General features: G+C 35.6%; 1 protein-coding gene and 1 non-coding gene across 2 annotated transcripts; both read left to right on the forward strand.

Moving 5' to 3' along the window:
* The first annotated feature begins 3,504 nt into the window (after window positions 1-3,504).
* On the forward strand, window positions 3,505-6,025 carry LOC120073924 (E3 ubiquitin-protein ligase PUB22-like). Its single transcript, XM_039026844.2, has 2 exons — window positions 3,505-4,078; window positions 5,076-6,025. Exons 1-2 carry the CDS (start codon window positions 3,592-3,594, stop codon window positions 5,861-5,863), a joined length of 1,275 nt encoding a protein of 424 aa, XP_038882772.1. The 5' UTR covers window positions 3,505-3,591; the 3' UTR covers window positions 5,864-6,025.
* A 4,167-nt stretch (window positions 6,026-10,192) lies between these two features.
* On the forward strand, window positions 10,193-10,299 carry LOC120074806 (small nucleolar RNA R71). The gene has a single exon (XR_005481088.1). It is a non-coding gene; the product is annotated as a small nucleolar RNA R71 (small nucleolar RNA).
* Window positions 10,300-16,956: the final 6,657 nt, after the last annotated feature.

Genomic DNA, 16,956 nt, shown 5'->3' on the forward strand with positions numbered 1-16,956 from the left:
ACATTATATTTCCTTAAATGAAAATTATTATTATTTAGCCAATTTCCATATAAAAAAAAATTCGATGGATTAAATTTAACGTTTATTTAAACTACAAAGACTAAAATTGAACAAATCTCAAAGTACATAGATAAAAATAATATTTTAACATAGTTTATTATATTATGTCTAATACGGCTATAACATTTCAATCTTGTCTTCAATAAATTTGTAAATTTTTTATAAAAATAAACTATTTCATAAATAAAGAGATAAACATCAATTTATACCTTTAAACTTTAGGTATTATATCAATTTAAATACTAAACTTTTGTAAGTGTATCAATTTACATCCTTCATTACGTTTCGTTTGGAAAAACTTCGTATGAAACTTATGATTACATCAATTAAGCCCCTAACATTTCATAAATGAATCAATATAAATTCGTAGTAAAAAAAAATCCTTTGAGAATTGTTCATTCGTTTACTCTAATTGTTCATTTTGTAAAACCCACACATTTGAAAATCAATTTATGGATGATTTTCAAACATAATCATAATGAAAAATTTGAAATTTAATTAATTCAAATCATACGTTTCACACGATATTGGTTGAACGAAATCTAGATGAAGGTGTAAATGGATATAACTCAAGAAAATTCAAAGTTTAAATTGATATAATGATTAGTTCAAAATTTTAATTGATACAACTTTCGAAGTTTAGGAATATAAATTGATATTTGTCGTAATGTACCCATTTGTAACAAATTCATTTTCCATCATCATGATCATGACCTCTACTTGTTTCTTGTGATGTGGGTTTTTTTTTTTTTTTTTTTTTTGTGTGTTTTGATTGGTTCATGCATCACAAAGTGAAATAATAATTAAATTTATTTATATATTATCTTTCACAAAAATCCTTTTCGTTGACAAAATTTATTTTGAGTTGGGAAAAAAAGGCAGCTTCAAACAAAATAATAATAATAATAATAATAATAATAATAATAATAATAATAATAATAATAAAAAAATAAAATAAAATAAAATAAATAAAACCTATTGTATGCGTCATTTACGTTTATCCTTTTTCTCCGCCGCCGTCTCTTCCCCCACCGGAATTGCCCCATTCAAAAAACATGTGCCAAAATCCACCGGAAATGACAATCCAATGAAATTTTTGGTCCCAATATTTTTATGGATATTTTAAAAAGAGATTTATTTTTATTAGATAAAATGAACTTCCATCTCAAAACAAAATACTTTTTCAAATGGTATTTTTTTCGAGTTTATCATTCTTGATCAAATTTTTTAAAAATTAAACTGAATACTTGTTTGAATTTCCCGGGGTTAAAAAATGTTTTTGGTTCCTAAACTTTCATGAAAGTAACAATTTAATCTTTGAATTTTAGTTGATAAAAGTTTAGTCTATATACTTTCAACTTTATAACTCAGCCTTCATAGTTTATGAATAAATTTGATTCTTGAGCAATTTATCAATATACATGTGTAAGCAATTTCACTATATTATACTAATGTTTTTCACGATAGGAACTAAATCGTTACTTATTAAAGTTTATAGACTAAATTGTTACTTTCATAAAAGTTTAGGAATCGAAAGTGTTTTTCAACCAACATTATGGTCTATGGGTGTTGATATTAAATAAGGACAATACTTGGGTGCATTATAATATGCACCTATATTTATCCATCAACTCTAATCACTCACGCAATATATATATTTAAAAAAAACAGTAAAAATTTGTCACATGTCAAATTATTATTAGATAATTTGATAGAATGCACGAAGATAATTATTGTCCATGATGTACCTAAGTATTTTTCACTAAACATTACGGAGTTCCATAAAAAAAAATCAATGAATAATAAAAGGAATAACTAATTATTTTATGGTGTGAGATACTCCACAATTTTATAATTTATTTTCTTTCTACACTTGTGTGTTTTTTTCGTGTAAAATATGTGTATTTTTTTTTCTTAATTCTATTTGATATTCATTATATTATCAATCTTTGACAAATCGATGGTTTTCATTATATAACATAACTAAACCAAGCTCTTAATGATCATAACGTTTTCAAAATGAACCATAATACAATTTCTTAAAATTAAATAATGTTGTAAATTTCTTGCTTTCATTTCCTAAAAATACACAGCATAGTGTTGTGTCGATATCTCATTAAAAATCATGTTAAACCCTAAATTTATGTGTTTCGTTTCGTAATTATTTTATTTTTAGTTTTTGTTTTTTAAAATTAAGTCTATGGATATTACTTCCACTTCCAAATTTCTTCATTTGTTATCTATTTTTCACTAATGGTTTAAAAAAACAAACTAAATTTTGAGAACTAAAAAAAAAATAGCTTTCAAAAAGTTGTTTTTATTTTTGGAATTTGACTAAGAATTCAATCATTATACTCAAGAAAGATGTAAATCATTGTAAGAAATGTGGATGATATATGCTTAATTTTCCAAAAAAATAAAAAATAAAAAAAAATAAACGGTTACCAGCCATAATTAGATCAATTTAAATTTTGAACATTGGGAATTGCATCAATTTAAATCTCAAACTAATAATTGTATCAATTTAAACTAGAACTTTGATAAGTGTATCGTTTAAACCTTGAACTTCCATAATTGTATCAATTTAAACTCTCCATTATGTTTTATTTAGATACACTTATAAAAATTCAAGGTTTAAATTAATATATTTATAAAAATTCAAAGTTTAAATTGATAGTAAGAAAATTCATGGTTTAAATTGATAGAATTATTAGTTTGAGGTTTAAATTGATACATACCCAAAAGTTCGTGGTTTAAATTCATACAACCCAAAATTCAAGATTTAAATTGATACAATTATTAGTTTAGGTTTAAATTGACACAACCTCCAAAACTCAAGAGTATAAATTGATATTTTTCCTAAAAAGTATGTCTTGATCTATACTTGAGAAAAAATTAATTATTTGTAACCACCACATACAAATTGTAATTTAACTTTGCAATTTTCTTTTACTTTTGGCACATATTATTTTGTAAAGATGACGAGAAATTATGACTTATAAGTATGGAGAAAATTTCTAATACTATGGTAGTATATAGAAAAAATTATATACTACGTATTCCATTCATTATTATTCATGTCAATATGATTTTAAAAATAATGTAGGATCTATTAATATGTATAAAGATAAATTTTTAGTGTGAACATATAGAGTATGACATAATTGTAGTACTTGAAATTTTTCGATTTATATGTAATATCATCACGTGATTTGTCATATGTATCTAACGTTATATTTTGACCAAAAACATAGGCTATAACTCTTTGGCGATGTAGATAACTTTGAGCCGCAATACCATTTTTTTTCATATTCAAAACTAAAAAGAAAAGTCTTCTCTCTGTCATATGTTTGTTTTTCCAAGTTTGACTTTCTCTCTTTCTTTGAATGGCCAACCCAATTGGGACAAGAATATAAATTAAACAACCAAAGCCAAGATCCTCTCTTCAATTCAAACCTATATTTTTACAACTTCACAACAACTCTTTCTCTCATCTCTCCAACCATTTTCTTCCTTTCTCTCTCGACCGTCATGGCAGAATTAGATCAAGAAGTAATTGACCCTCCTCCCTTCTTTCTCTGTCCCATCTCTTTGCAAATCATGAAAGACCCCGTCACGATCGCCTCCGGCATAACCTACGATCGTGAAAACATCGAGAAATGGTTGTTTTCTGACAAACATAAGACATGTCCTGTCTCGAAGGTCGTTTTGTTAGACTTCGATATCACTCCCAACCATACTTTAAGACGAGTCATTCAAGCTTGGTGCACCGCCAATGCTACAAGCGGTGTTGAGAGGATACCGACGCCGAAGCCCCCAGTCGACCGAAAGCAAGTCGTTCGGATTCTCGCTGATGCTAAGTTATCTCCATTCTCTCAACAGAATTGTCTTCGTCGTCTTCGATCTATTGCTGCGGCGAATGAAACTAATAAACGTTGCATGGAAGCTGCTGGAGTTGTGGAGTTCTTGGCTGGGCTTGTTTGTAGTTCTACAACCAACGTGGAGTCTGGCTTGGAAGGTACTATACAAAACTCTCCTCTAGTTTTTTTTTCCCCTTTTTTATTTACTTTTTAGGAGCGTTTTCAAGTTAAATTTGAAAACTATTTTTTTAAAAAAATTACTTTTTATTTTTAAGAGCTTATTTATATTCAATTTTTTATTTTTAGTTTTCGAAAATTAAATTTATAAATACTAGTTATCTATTTTTAATATGCCAAGATTAATCTAAGAAAATTTTAAAAAAAATTAATTTTTAGAATTCGATAAGAATTTGAATTTATTTATTTATTTAAGAGGAATAAAAGTATAGTTAAGAAATTGCAGAAAAAACCCTAATTTTAAAGAAAAAAAAACATAAATTAAATTATTGTCGAGCCTAAAATATGTGCTTTTATTTTCAGAATTTAAGTAAGAATTAGTGAAATATTCCTTAATAAAGATTAAAACAGTTTTAAACAAAATTGTGAAACAACTAACCTAAAATTTAAAATTTTAAAATCTAATTTATAACTTTTAGTTTTAAACTTTAAAAAGTGAATTGAAAGTTTCTTAAACCTATTTTGTTAATAAATTTGTCAACTTTAAAAGGTGTCTAATATATTATTAAACTTTCAATGTCGAAAAATAGTTTGATTATAATTAATTTATTTTTTAAAAAAATTAATTAATAAGAATTTAATACTCATTTAAAGTCTAAGAATCAAAGTTAAAAGTGTAAATCTAACTTCGAATTTTAAGAACCAAATGAAAATAAAATTCAAAACTTAGATATGAAGGATAAAAGTATAACATTTTAAAATTTAGAGATTAAATAAAAATTTAGCTCAAAATCTAGTGATAAAATGTAATATTATTTCCTTTTTAACTTTTAAGCATAGTTTTTTTCTTTTTTTCTTTTTTTCAATAATAATAATAAAGCAAAAGTTTGAACTTTAAACATTATCCCTTCATTATAAATGTGTAATATAATGTATAATATAAGTTGATAATTTAATGTTGGTTATGTAATGACGCAGATTACGCGTTTGACGACATGTCGGCAAATTTAGGGGATGAAGCTTTGAGCATTCTTTACAAACTCCAAATCTCCGAATCCTCTCTGAAATTTCTCCTCTCCAACAATGGCGGCATCTTCATCTCCACCTTAACCAAAATCTTACAAAATCGAAGCTACTCCTCTCGAGCATATTCAATAATGCTTCTCAATTCAATGTTCGAAGTTGCAGATCAGATTCAAATCCTCAATCTCACCACCGATTTCTTCATCGAAATCGTCCAAATACTTAAAGATCAGATCTCCAAACAAGCCTCGAAATCGGCGTTGAAATTGCTAATCGGTGTCTGTTCGAGTATCAGAAACAGAGTAAAGGCGGTTGAAGCCGGCGCGGTTCCGGTTCTGGTCGATCTCCTCCTCGATCTTGATTCATCGGAGAAGCGATTGAACGAGATGATTCTTGTGGTGCTTGATCTGCTCTGTGGCTGCGCTGATGGCAGAGCGGGGCTGTTGAATCACGCGGCGGGGATCGCCGTCGTGTCGAAGAAGATTCTGAGAGTTTCGTCGCTTGGAAGTGAGAAGGCGGTTGGGATATTGTGCTCCGTTGCGAGATTCTCGGCGAGCCAAAGCGTTCTCCAGGAAATGGTGCGGCTCGGAGTTGTGACGAAGCTTTGTTTTCTGCTTCAAGTGGTCGGCGCCGGAGTGAAAGCGAAAGAGAAAGCTAAAGAGATTCTGAAGCTTCATGGTCGGACATGGCGGAATTCTTCTTGTTTGCCTTCGAGTCTGCGATCAGCTTATCCACAACATTAGGTTTTTCTTTCTTTTTTTTTTCTTTGCCACAAAACTTTATTTCTTTTAAGTGCATATAATAGTAGAGTTGATTGAAATTGGATTGTATACTTCAAAAGTTTGTACATATTCTTTGTGTAAATAATTGGTTGATAATTAAAGTAGCATTAATGTTTTATTTTATTTTATTTAGAACAAACACGGCAGAATACCAAATAACCCAAGTTCTTCTCACAGAAATTTAGGAGAACCAAAAAGAAGAAAACATCCTAGTAAATTTACAAATAACCCTAAACCCTAAATCCTATCAATTTACCAAAAAAAGATTCTAAAATTTTTTGACATAAACTATCGCACTAGCAGAAGTGAGTTACGCCATTCACCGATCTCTAACGCTAAACGAAGGACTCAACATGGAGAGCCTTAGATAGGTGGATAATCTCTTCCACCAACAAGCTAGGACAAATCATAACCCTCGTGGTTAATGCAATCCACCAACTCAGCACAATCAAATTCAATAACAGTAGAGGGGAAGAGACTATGCTCCACACGTCGAAGAATTCCAATTCTAATTTAATATTCATTGGCATCGCATTCTTTCATGAAATGTTTCCCTTGCGTTGGCACTTGTTGCATCTCATAGAATAATCTCATGCATCCTTGAATAGAGTTAGCCAAAAATACCCACTTTGTAACACTTTTGCTACTGTACGTTGACCTCCAAAGTGTCCACCATACAACGAGTCATAGCATTGGGACAATATGCGCTGATAAGCAGTCTCTGGTACACATAGACGCAAGATCTGGTCTAACCCCCTCTTGTAAAGATTCGGCTCGTCCCAATAGTAGGATTTACATTCATGAATAAGCCGCCTCTTTTGGTGGGCTGTATAATTTTCTAGAAATTGCTCACAGACCAGGTAATTGACAACATCTGTGTACCATGGTAATTCTTCAAGTTTGAACAGCTGCTCATCTGGAAAGGATGCATTCACCTCCGACTTGTTGCGGTCTACTTCCGGATTCTCTAATCTTGATTGGTGGTCCGCAACCTGGTTCTCCGTCCTCTTGCGGTCAATGATTTCCATGTTGAATTCTTGGAGGAGGAGAACCCATCGAATTAACCTCGGCTTTGCATCTTTCTTGGTCATTAAATATTTTATTTTTGAGTGGTCGGTGTGAACTATCACTTTGGATCCTAGCAAGTAAGCTCTAAATTTTTCCAACGCAAAGATCATCGCAAGAAGCTCTTTCTCAGTTGTAGTGTAATTTGCTTGGGCAGGGTTCAATGTTCTACTCGCATATGCAATATGGTGTAACATTATTTTTTTCTTCTGTGCTAGCACTGCCCCCATCGCATAACCGCTAGCATTACACATAAGCTAAAATGGCTTTGTCTAGTCCGATGCGATCAACACAGGTGCGATTATCAATGCGTTCTTCAGTATTTTGAATGTGTTGAGGCATTGTGAATCAAAGTCAAACGTTATGTCAGCCTTTAACAACACACTCAATGGTCGAGCAATCTTCGAAAAGTCCTTCATAAAACAACGGTAAAATCCTGCATATCTAAGGAAACTTCTGACAACCTTCACATTTGCTAGAGGTGGAAGCTTTTCAATGGCCTTAATTTTCGCTTTATCCACCTCCAGCCCTTCCTTGGAAACCTTGTGCTTAAGCACAATACCTTCATTCACCATGAAGTGGCACCTCTCCCAATTCAGCACAAGATTTGTCTCTTCACATCTCCTTAATATCTTCTCCAAGTTGTTCAGACAGACTTCATACATTTGCCCATAAACCGAGAAGTTGTCCATAAAAATTTCCACTGAATCCTCGAGATACTCAGAAAAGATAGCCATCATACACCTCTGAAACGTGCTCGGCGCATTACATAATCCGAACGGTATGCAACGAAAAGCAAACGTTCCGCATGGACAAGTGAATGTGGTTTTTTCTTGGTCTTCAGGAGCGATTATTATTTGGTTGTAGCCCACATACCCATCCAGAAAACAAAAGTAATCATTTCCTGTTAGGCGGTCTAGCATCTGGTCAATAAAAGGCAAGGGGAAATGGTCCTTCTTTGTTACCGCACTGAGCTTGCAGTAGTCCATGCAGATCCGTCAGCCAGTGACGGTTCTCATTGGTATTAACTCATTGTTTGCGTTTGGGACTACCGTCATTCCTCCCTTATTGGGCACGCATTGCACGAGGCTGACCCATGTGCTATCGGCGATTGGGTATATGATGCCTGCGTCCAACCATTTAATTATCTTCTTTTTCACAACCTCTTTCATCGCAGGGTTTAGTTTGCATTGAGGTTCGATAGACCCTTTTTGGTTTTCTTCGAGACGTATCCTGTGCATGCAGTATGTTGGGCTGATTCCTCTTATATCTGCTAGCGTCCACCCGATTGCTTTTATGTACTTCTTCAGGATGCTAAGCAGTGCATTTTTTTGTTCTTTTTGTGGCGCAGAGGAAATTATCACTGACAAAGTTTCATTTTGCGCCAGGAAAATGTACTTTAGATGACTTGGTAGAGTTTTTAATTCCACGGCAGGTGGTTGTTCCAAGGAAGGTTTTTGTGCTTTTCTCTCTTCATTCAATGTCAATTTTTCTTCTTTGTTTGTTGTTTCCATGATCACATTGTAGGTTTCTACGGATGTAGTTGCATCATCTCTTTCATCTTCATCTTCAGACTCCTCTTCTTTATTACAACTATGTTCATTATCAGAATTGGATAGGTCTTCATCTTCTGGATACTTCATGGCTTTAATGATGTTAAACCTGAGCTTCTTCCCATTTACACTCATTGTGATCTCTCTCTTGTACACATCAATTTGAGCGCGACCAGTAGATAAAAATGGTCGTCCCAATATGATGGGCACATCTTTGTCTGCTTCGTAGTCGAGAATGATAAAGTCTGTCGGTAGAATGAATTTATCAATTGAGACTAGGATATCCTTCAACTTTCCTTCTAGGTGAACTAAGGACCTGTCTGCCAGCTGGAGAGTCACTGTCGTGGGCGTCAGCTACCCCACATTCAACTGTTTGAAAATTGAAAGGGGCATTAAATTTATACTGGCCCCAAGGTCACAAAGCGCTTGACCGATATATATTTCGTCAATTGAGCAGAGTATTATGAAACTTCCGAGGTTACGCATCTTCAGTGGAATTATGGTGTTTGACTTTTGCGTTAACACCACTGTTACGAACTTTCCTGTGCTCCTTTTCTTTGACACCACGTCCTTAAAAAACTTAGCATATTTTGGCATTTGTTCTATCGCTTCTGTGAAAGGGATGTTGATGTGTACCTGTTTTAAAATTTCCATGAAGCGATGATACTACAGTTCATCATTTTGCTTTTTCTTAAGTCTTTGCAGGAATGGTGGCGGATGTATCTTCACGGTTCCGTGTTCTATAGGCTTGGAGGTGGACGCAACTTTTGGTTCCATCATCTTATATTCTTCGGTTTATTTTGGTCAACGAGGTCTTGGATTCCATCGCAACTGGATTAGTCTGACTTGGCTCATTCTTCTCTTTCGCTATTGTCTTTCCACTTCGCAAGGTCACGACTTGACATTGCTCCTTTCCTGTGTTCCCCGGGTTGCGAGGAGCTCAGTTGAGCTCGATAACGTCCCTTGTGGTCTACTTTTAAGCTCTCCCGCAATCTATCCTATTTGGATCTCCAGATTGCGGATAGAAGTTGCCTGGTTCTGGAGGACCGTTTCATTCTTCTCAATATACTGCTTTAATAGGCTCTCTAGAGAGGAATATGGCGGTGCTTGCGAGCTACTTGCTTGATGTTGCGGTTGACTGTTCGTTCGCTAGAAAAATCCTTGCGGCCCTTCTTTTTGTGCCATAGGTTGATAATTTTGTTGTTGGGTATTTTTCCAAGTGAAATTGGGGTGGTTTCTCCACCCGGGGTTGTATGTGTTAGAGAAAGGATTGTTCTTTACGAAGTATACTGATTGCGGGTTCCTCGGACATTCTTCCATCGGATGTGATTCTCCACACGTGGCACAACTCGTGCTTGTCTGATCAATTGCGTTGACTTGCCCTCTTTGCGTTCTCAGGCTATTGATTGTGCTGCCCTATAATAGATTAATCATTGCATTAATTTGATTTTGTAGAGATGTGATGGCCCCATTATTTACGTCACCTTCTCGAATTTTTAATCGTTGATCGCTTTCTCTCCAATCTTCGTGATTCTTTGATATGTGATCAAGAATATTTTTAGCCTCATCATAAGTTTTGTCAAGCAGACCTCCAACTGCTGCCGCATTGGCAGCTGTCTGCGATGCAGGGTTCAAACTGTGATGAAATATCTCCATCTGGAGACAGTCAGGTAAGCCATTGTGCGGACAATCTCGTACTAATCTCTTAAACCTCGCCTAGGCATCGCTGAGCGATTCGTCAATTTCTTGTTCAAAATTTGTAATCAACTTTCTCCTTTTTGCATTCTCGGTAGGAGGGAAGTATTTCTTCATGAACTTTTCTACAACTTGTTACCACAAGGTTATCTCCCCTGGTTCGAGAGAATAGGCCCATTTCCTTGCTTGATCGCATAACGAAAATGGGAACAACGTTAGTCAAACTTCTTCAGTAGAGATGTTTGGGAGCACAAAAGTGTTACAGATTTCAATGAAACTCCGAAGATGGGCGTGCGGGTCCTCGCCACGCCTTCCACCAAACTGTCCGGTTGTCTGAATCATCTGCAACATAACCGGCTTCATCTCAAACCTCGATTCGTCTAGAGCTGGCCTCATGATTCCTGAGGAGAAATCATAGAGGTTGGGCGACGCAAGTCTCAGATGGGTCTATTGCGGTCGTTTGCCAGGAGAATGGGGTTTTCCATGATGTTGTTCACGTTTGCTGCTCTGTCTTCCAGTTGTTCCACCATTCTAGGATTTCTCTCTTGTTGTTGTCGGCGGTTGTTTCTTTGTCTTCTGTGGAACGTTCTTTCGATCTCTGGGTCATAGTTGGGCTCAAGAATGTGTCCTTCACTCATACGACACCTGCTTCTTCCCTTACCAAAGGAATGGTAGTGCACAGAGGTCGAAAGTTGCAAATAAAATAAAAAAATTACTGTTAGCGCAATATGTACTGCCGTAGTCCCTAGCAATGACACCAAAAACTTGATGTGTTGTAAATGTGATGCAATTATGATGTATATTTATGGTAATGAGTTATGCGTTGCACATGCAAGTTTTCCTAATAAGACCTAAGTATAAATCTCACTAGGTTTCTTAGTAAGTCCAGGGTCGAACATAGGGACTACTAAGTTAATATGCAACGGTGAATTTGATTCCTTTGCGGTGGTGAAAACAAATAAGTTGGATGGTGTTTTGTTTGAGACTATTTCCTATGCGACGGAGTGCGAATAAAGAGTTGATGAAATCAAGAATTACAATGAATATGCAATGAACGGGTTAAGAAGGGGTTTAGCTAACACTTCCTAAGATTGTGTACAAGTTATGCGATCATGCTACACACAAACAACAACATGTCATCTCTCAATGCAAATGCAATAATTCCTATTTCTAGGATGCATGCGATGTATACGAAAATATTGATAGGACTTATGTCTAAGCCTCTATTCTTGTCTATGCGATGATGAATGATACACACATACACAAGGTGACCGCATACTATCATATCCTATTTCTAGGGTGCATGCGATGCGTAATAGCAATAGAACTTATGTCTAAGTTTCTATTCTTGCTTAGCGATTCTAATCTGACTCTCTCAAGTCTAGATTCTTTCTTTATACTACTAATGTACAAAGAGTGAACAAATATAAAGATGCGATTTCCATTTCTATAAATAAATTCAGAGTACAAAATGACAATGGAAAATAAGGGTAGAGAGTCTGGTAGCAATTCCTTGCTTCCCAAGGCTTTTACACTGTTATCTCTATTCTGCTCAAAAGATGTTCTTTCTTCCGCAAGGGTTGGCCCTCTCTCTGATCTCGACGCTCCCAACATTCTTCTGAGTTCACTGGGACGATCTCTCGATGAAATCTCCCTTCACTTGCTTTCGGCTTCTAAGTAAAATAAAAACTATGAACACGACTACTTCTATCTATATGGTAAATTTTATAAACTGAGCGAACTGAACGAACTCCTTCACTGAAGGTGGCCTTTGGTATTTATAGAGCTTCAGGGTGAAAGGCTTCTTCTCTCTTATGATTGCACTGATGGGATGGTAATAATTCTCTGTCTGATGCGCCGAATATTTGTCATAAAAAAGTTGAGTGTACTTACTATAGGTCGTTAACGGCTTGTCAACTTAATTCGGAATCGACCGTCATCAGTTTTCTGTCCCATCGTGATTTATTAAGCTTTCACCCAGATGCGCCCACCTTGATGCGTCGGCTCTATGCGACCACCTTTCTTGAGTGGATTTTTCGCGAGCGCAAATGATCGCATAGCCTTGCGGCCGCAATCTCTTAATGCGCTCGAACGTTAATTTCTTCGGATCGTATTTCCGCCTTGTGTTCAACGCATGTTCCTGCACAAAAATACATAGTTATCTATTTTAATGCGATGGACGCATGCGATCGCAATGTTGTGAACTTAATGCTTTTGGACGCAATATTGTATATTTTTATCATCGCAATCCTGCATTGTTTTATGACTTTACACTGTAATAATGTGCATTTCTGTCCGTTATCAGTACTCTTCTTGTTGGCCGAGCACGTAGTCCATAAAGCATTGACTGTTTGACCACAACGCCATATGTGCTCTCTGGTTCGTCCAGACTGCCACATTATTGTTTGCCATTGCCACCCTATCATCCCCGACCTTTGATGAAGGGCCTTGTGCCTTCATGATGGCATCTCGTGAACAAAATTTATTAACTAGTGAAGAATGTATCAGATATTAGTCATTTAAAACAATTTTCTTACCATGAAGTTGAAATCCACCATTGTGAATAGATGCTTACAAATATTAGGTCTCGAGTGCAACTTATGATGCACATGTAATAAGAAAAGGTTCATATTCTGCAACAAATAAGTAAGTATGTAAATGATTGAGTATATAAAACATGGATAATCGAGTATATGAAACATAAGTGATCGAGTATATAAAACATGAGCAATTGAGTAAATATACATATGTGATTGAGTATATAAAACATGAGCGATCGAGTCAATAAACATATGTGATCGAGTATATAAAACATAAGCGATCGCATATGTTTATTTAATATGTGATTGAGTATATAAAACATAAGTGATCGAGTAAATAAACATATGCGATCGGGTATATAAAACATAAGCTACCACATATATTTACATAAATGATAGCTTATCTTTACATGAGCGGTCGTTTAACATAAAGTAGGCAATCTGTTATATAAGTTTGATAACAGAAGAAATTAGATGCACTCACATCTCTAATCACTCATGTGTTCTTCTCAAGTGTTTGGAAGAACTCCTTAGTCCATAAGGTATACACCACAGTTCACTCTTCATTTTTGTTTTGGATAACTTTTCCATTTCTTGTATGCCTTCCAGAGACTCTCGAGGACTAGGAACAACAGGTCATATGATTTGACTTTCCTTGTGGGAAAATCAACGATAGGGACTAATGGATTAAGATTTACAACACCTATGGGTGATTTCAACTCCATTACAGGTGGTTGAGATTCTTTTATAGGTAGTTAAGATTCATTTGCAGCTGGTTGAGATTCCTCTGTAGGTGGTTGAGATTCTTCAGGCTCACCCTTAGTTCCTACATGTTGGTCCGACTTCTTTGCAGATGGGTGAGCTTCGTTTGTTTCACTCCCAGATTCTTTAGGCTCATTCTTCTAATCTGATGTTGCTTCCTTATTATTAACTGAAAATATTTTCTTGCCCTTTTGACCTCTTCAGGTGAAAACTTCATTGGTTTCTTTCTTTTCCGATGCTAAGGGAAATCATTTTTCTCCTGTATTTAAAATTTAAATTAGTGAATATAATGTTTATTTCAATATTAATACAACATATGTACCTTATTTTCATTGACATTCTTGACCGTTGTGCTCACCTCAACCTTAGCTGGTACATCTGTCGAATTCAAGTCAAAGCGACTCCTTAAATTGAATGGTTATATGGTTGGTTGTCCTTCATCGATGGTTAGATCAAATCAACGGTTGGTTGTTGAGTCGCTTGGTCTTTAATAACTATGGTATGTCTCTAGACTATTCTGTCAAGTTGGTTATTATTAGAAATTAGTTTATATTCTATTATAAGTTTTGTTATAAGGGTAGTTAAATGGTTAGTCATTGTTGTAAATATGCCTATTTATAGGCTCTTTTGGTTAATAAATGCATATAGCAGATTTATTTACTCTGCTTTAATATGGTATCAGAGCAAATTAAAACTTTTTTTTGACTTTTCGTTTTCCCTCCATCCGGCTACCACTCCTCGTGACTTTTCGTTCTCCTTCTTCATCCGAAACGACGATCATGACCAGATCCGACGACCCAACCTCATCCGAAAACTTCAACTCCATGGAGAATGTTCGAGCTTCCCCATATTCCATTCTTGAACAATATCAGAACCCTTATTTTCTTCATCCCTCAGACAGCACCAGCCTTGTGCTCGTTTCCAATCTTCTTACGGAATCGAATTACAACTCGTGGAGTCAGGCGATGAAGATCGGGCTCACTGTCAAGAATAAACTCGGCTTCATCAATGGTGAAATCCCTCGACCTTTCGGTGAGTTACTCAGTTCTTGGATCATATGTAATGACGTTATCACTGCGTGGATTCTTAACTCTCTTTCCAAAAATATTTCTGCTAGCATCAACTTCTCTGATTCCGCTTAAGAAATTTAGGCTGATCTGCAAGAACGGTACCAGCGTAAAAATCGACCAAGAGTCTTCCAACTACGCCGTGAAATTTCTAACTTATCCCAAAATCAAGATTCTTTCACCACATACTATGCCAAGCTGAAAACGTTGTGGAATAAACTCATCTCCTACCGCCCATCTTGTTCTTGTGGAAAATACACTTGTGGTGGTGTCAAGAACCTACAGACTTACTTCCAAATAGAGTATGTTATGGCTTTTCTCATGGGTTTAAACGATTCATCTGCTCCTATCAATTCTCAGTTGTTACTAATGGAACTAGAACCATCAATCAATCGGGCCTTCTCTCTAGTTGCATAGGAGATTGACCAGAAAGCTTATTCTTCATCCTTTGACAATGCGATATCTTCATCTAATGCCATTGCCCTCCTTGTGAAAAATGGTTCTTCTGCTTCCCACCAACCTGCTCCAAGTAATTCTCGCAACACTAATCAAAACAAGAAGAAGGATAGACCGATCTGCACCCACTGCAATATTCAAGGGCATGCTGTTGATCATTGTTACAAACTCCATGATATCCACTAGGGCACAAGCTTTACAAACCTCCCGAATCAGCAAGAGCAGATCATTCTGATTCTCTATACTCTTTAACATCTGAACAATGCCAAGGCTTATTGGCTATGTTCCAGTCCCATCTCAACAAGTCCAAAATAGCCACCATAGTAGCAACGTCTAATAAGGCAGATTCTATCACTCCTACAGCTCACGTTGCAGGCATTTGTTCCCTTTCTGATATATCTTCTGATCAGTGGATACTTGATTCTGGTGCATCAGCTCATATCTGTCATAATAAGGTTCTATTCACTACTCTAAGACAAATTAAACCGACAACTATTACTTTGCCTAATCAGTCTCAGCTTCTGGTTGAATTTGTTGGGGATATTCAAGTCAGTACAGATATCATACTACAGAATGTGCTATATATATCAAATTTCTGTTTCAACTTAATTTCCATAAGCTCTTTAACTTCCTATCTACTTGTCATGGTCACCTTTTTTAGTGATTTTTTCCTCATTCAGGACAAGTATTCTTTGAAGAAGATTGGCAAGGCTAACAAATGGAATGGATTATACTTGTTGCAAGCATCAGTTGATAAGTCCTTACATTCATTTTCACATACTACAGAACTTGTTTGTTCTTCCACTACTACATTCTCTGCTTCTACTTGGCATAATCGGCTTGGAAATTCATCATATAAAAATCGGCTTGGAAATCCATCATATAAACATCTTAGTTTCCTAAAAGACATTTTACATGTAGACATGGATAGTACTTGTAATAAATGCATGATTTGTCCTCTAGCAAAACAAAAACGACTGTCTTGTTGCTCATGCTTTTGATCTTATACATTGTGATATTCGGGGCCCTTACAATGAACCTACTCATGCTGGATATCGTTACTTTTTAACACTAGTTGGTGATTATTCTCGGTACACTTAGGTTTTTTTTTATGAGGAATAAAAGTGAAGCTATTACTATTGTTCCTTGTTTCTTTCAGTTGATTGAAACTCAATATGGTCTTTTCATAAAAACTTTTCGATCGGATAATGCACCAGAACTGACCTTTACTGATTTTTTTGCTGCCAAAGGTGTTTTCCATCAGTTTTCTTGTGTTGAACGGCCTCAACAAAATTCAGTAGTAGAAAGAAAACATCAACATTTGTTAAATGTCGCACGATATCTGTTATTTCAAGCTAGGTTACCTATCTTGTTTTGGGGAGAGTGCATATTGACTGCATCTTATTTGATCAATCGCATTCCATCTCATATTTTGTCCTGGCAAACACCTTGCTATCGTTTGAATGATGAACATGCTGACTATACTTCACTACGAACTTTTGGTTGTCTTTGTTTTGCCTCTACTTTGCCTTCTCACAGGACCAAGTTTCAGCCTCGGGCCATTGCCTCTGTTTTTTTGGGATATCCCACTTGTATCAAGGGCTATCGCTTATATGACATTGAGAAGAAGCAGTTCTTTATTTCACGGGATGTTGTGTTTCATGAAGACATATTCCCTTTTCATCAAATCAATTCTCAAGCAGAGGTACTTGACCCTTTTCCTGATCTAGTTTTACCATTATCACTTCCAGTTTCAGGTGATTTATCCAACAGTGAAGCCTCTTCATCATCTGCTTCTGCTACTCCTGAGATTTCTGACTAGCCTACTTCACATTACGTTTCTAAACCTACTGTTCCCTTTGTTCCCTTTGCACCTGCTGATGATGATGCTGCAGTCACTGATCAGCCTCATTTGT

This window comes from Benincasa hispida, chromosome 3 (genome assembly GCF_027475165.1).
Source record: "Benincasa hispida cultivar pf3 chromosome 3, pf3_genome.v1.1, whole genome shotgun sequence".
Lineage (NCBI taxonomy): Eukaryota > Viridiplantae > Streptophyta > Magnoliopsida > Cucurbitales > Cucurbitaceae > Benincasa > Benincasa hispida.

Excerpts from the sequence above, each read along its gene's own strand:
- LOC120073924 (XM_039026844.2), top strand. The coding sequence starts at position 3,592 with ATGGCAGAATTAGATCAAGAAGTAATTGACCCTCCTCCCTTCTTTCTC. Across the intron at positions 4,079-5,075 it reads CGTGGAGTCTGGCTTGGAAG|ATTACGCGTTTGACGACATG; the intron begins GTACTATACAAA and ends GTAATGACGCAG.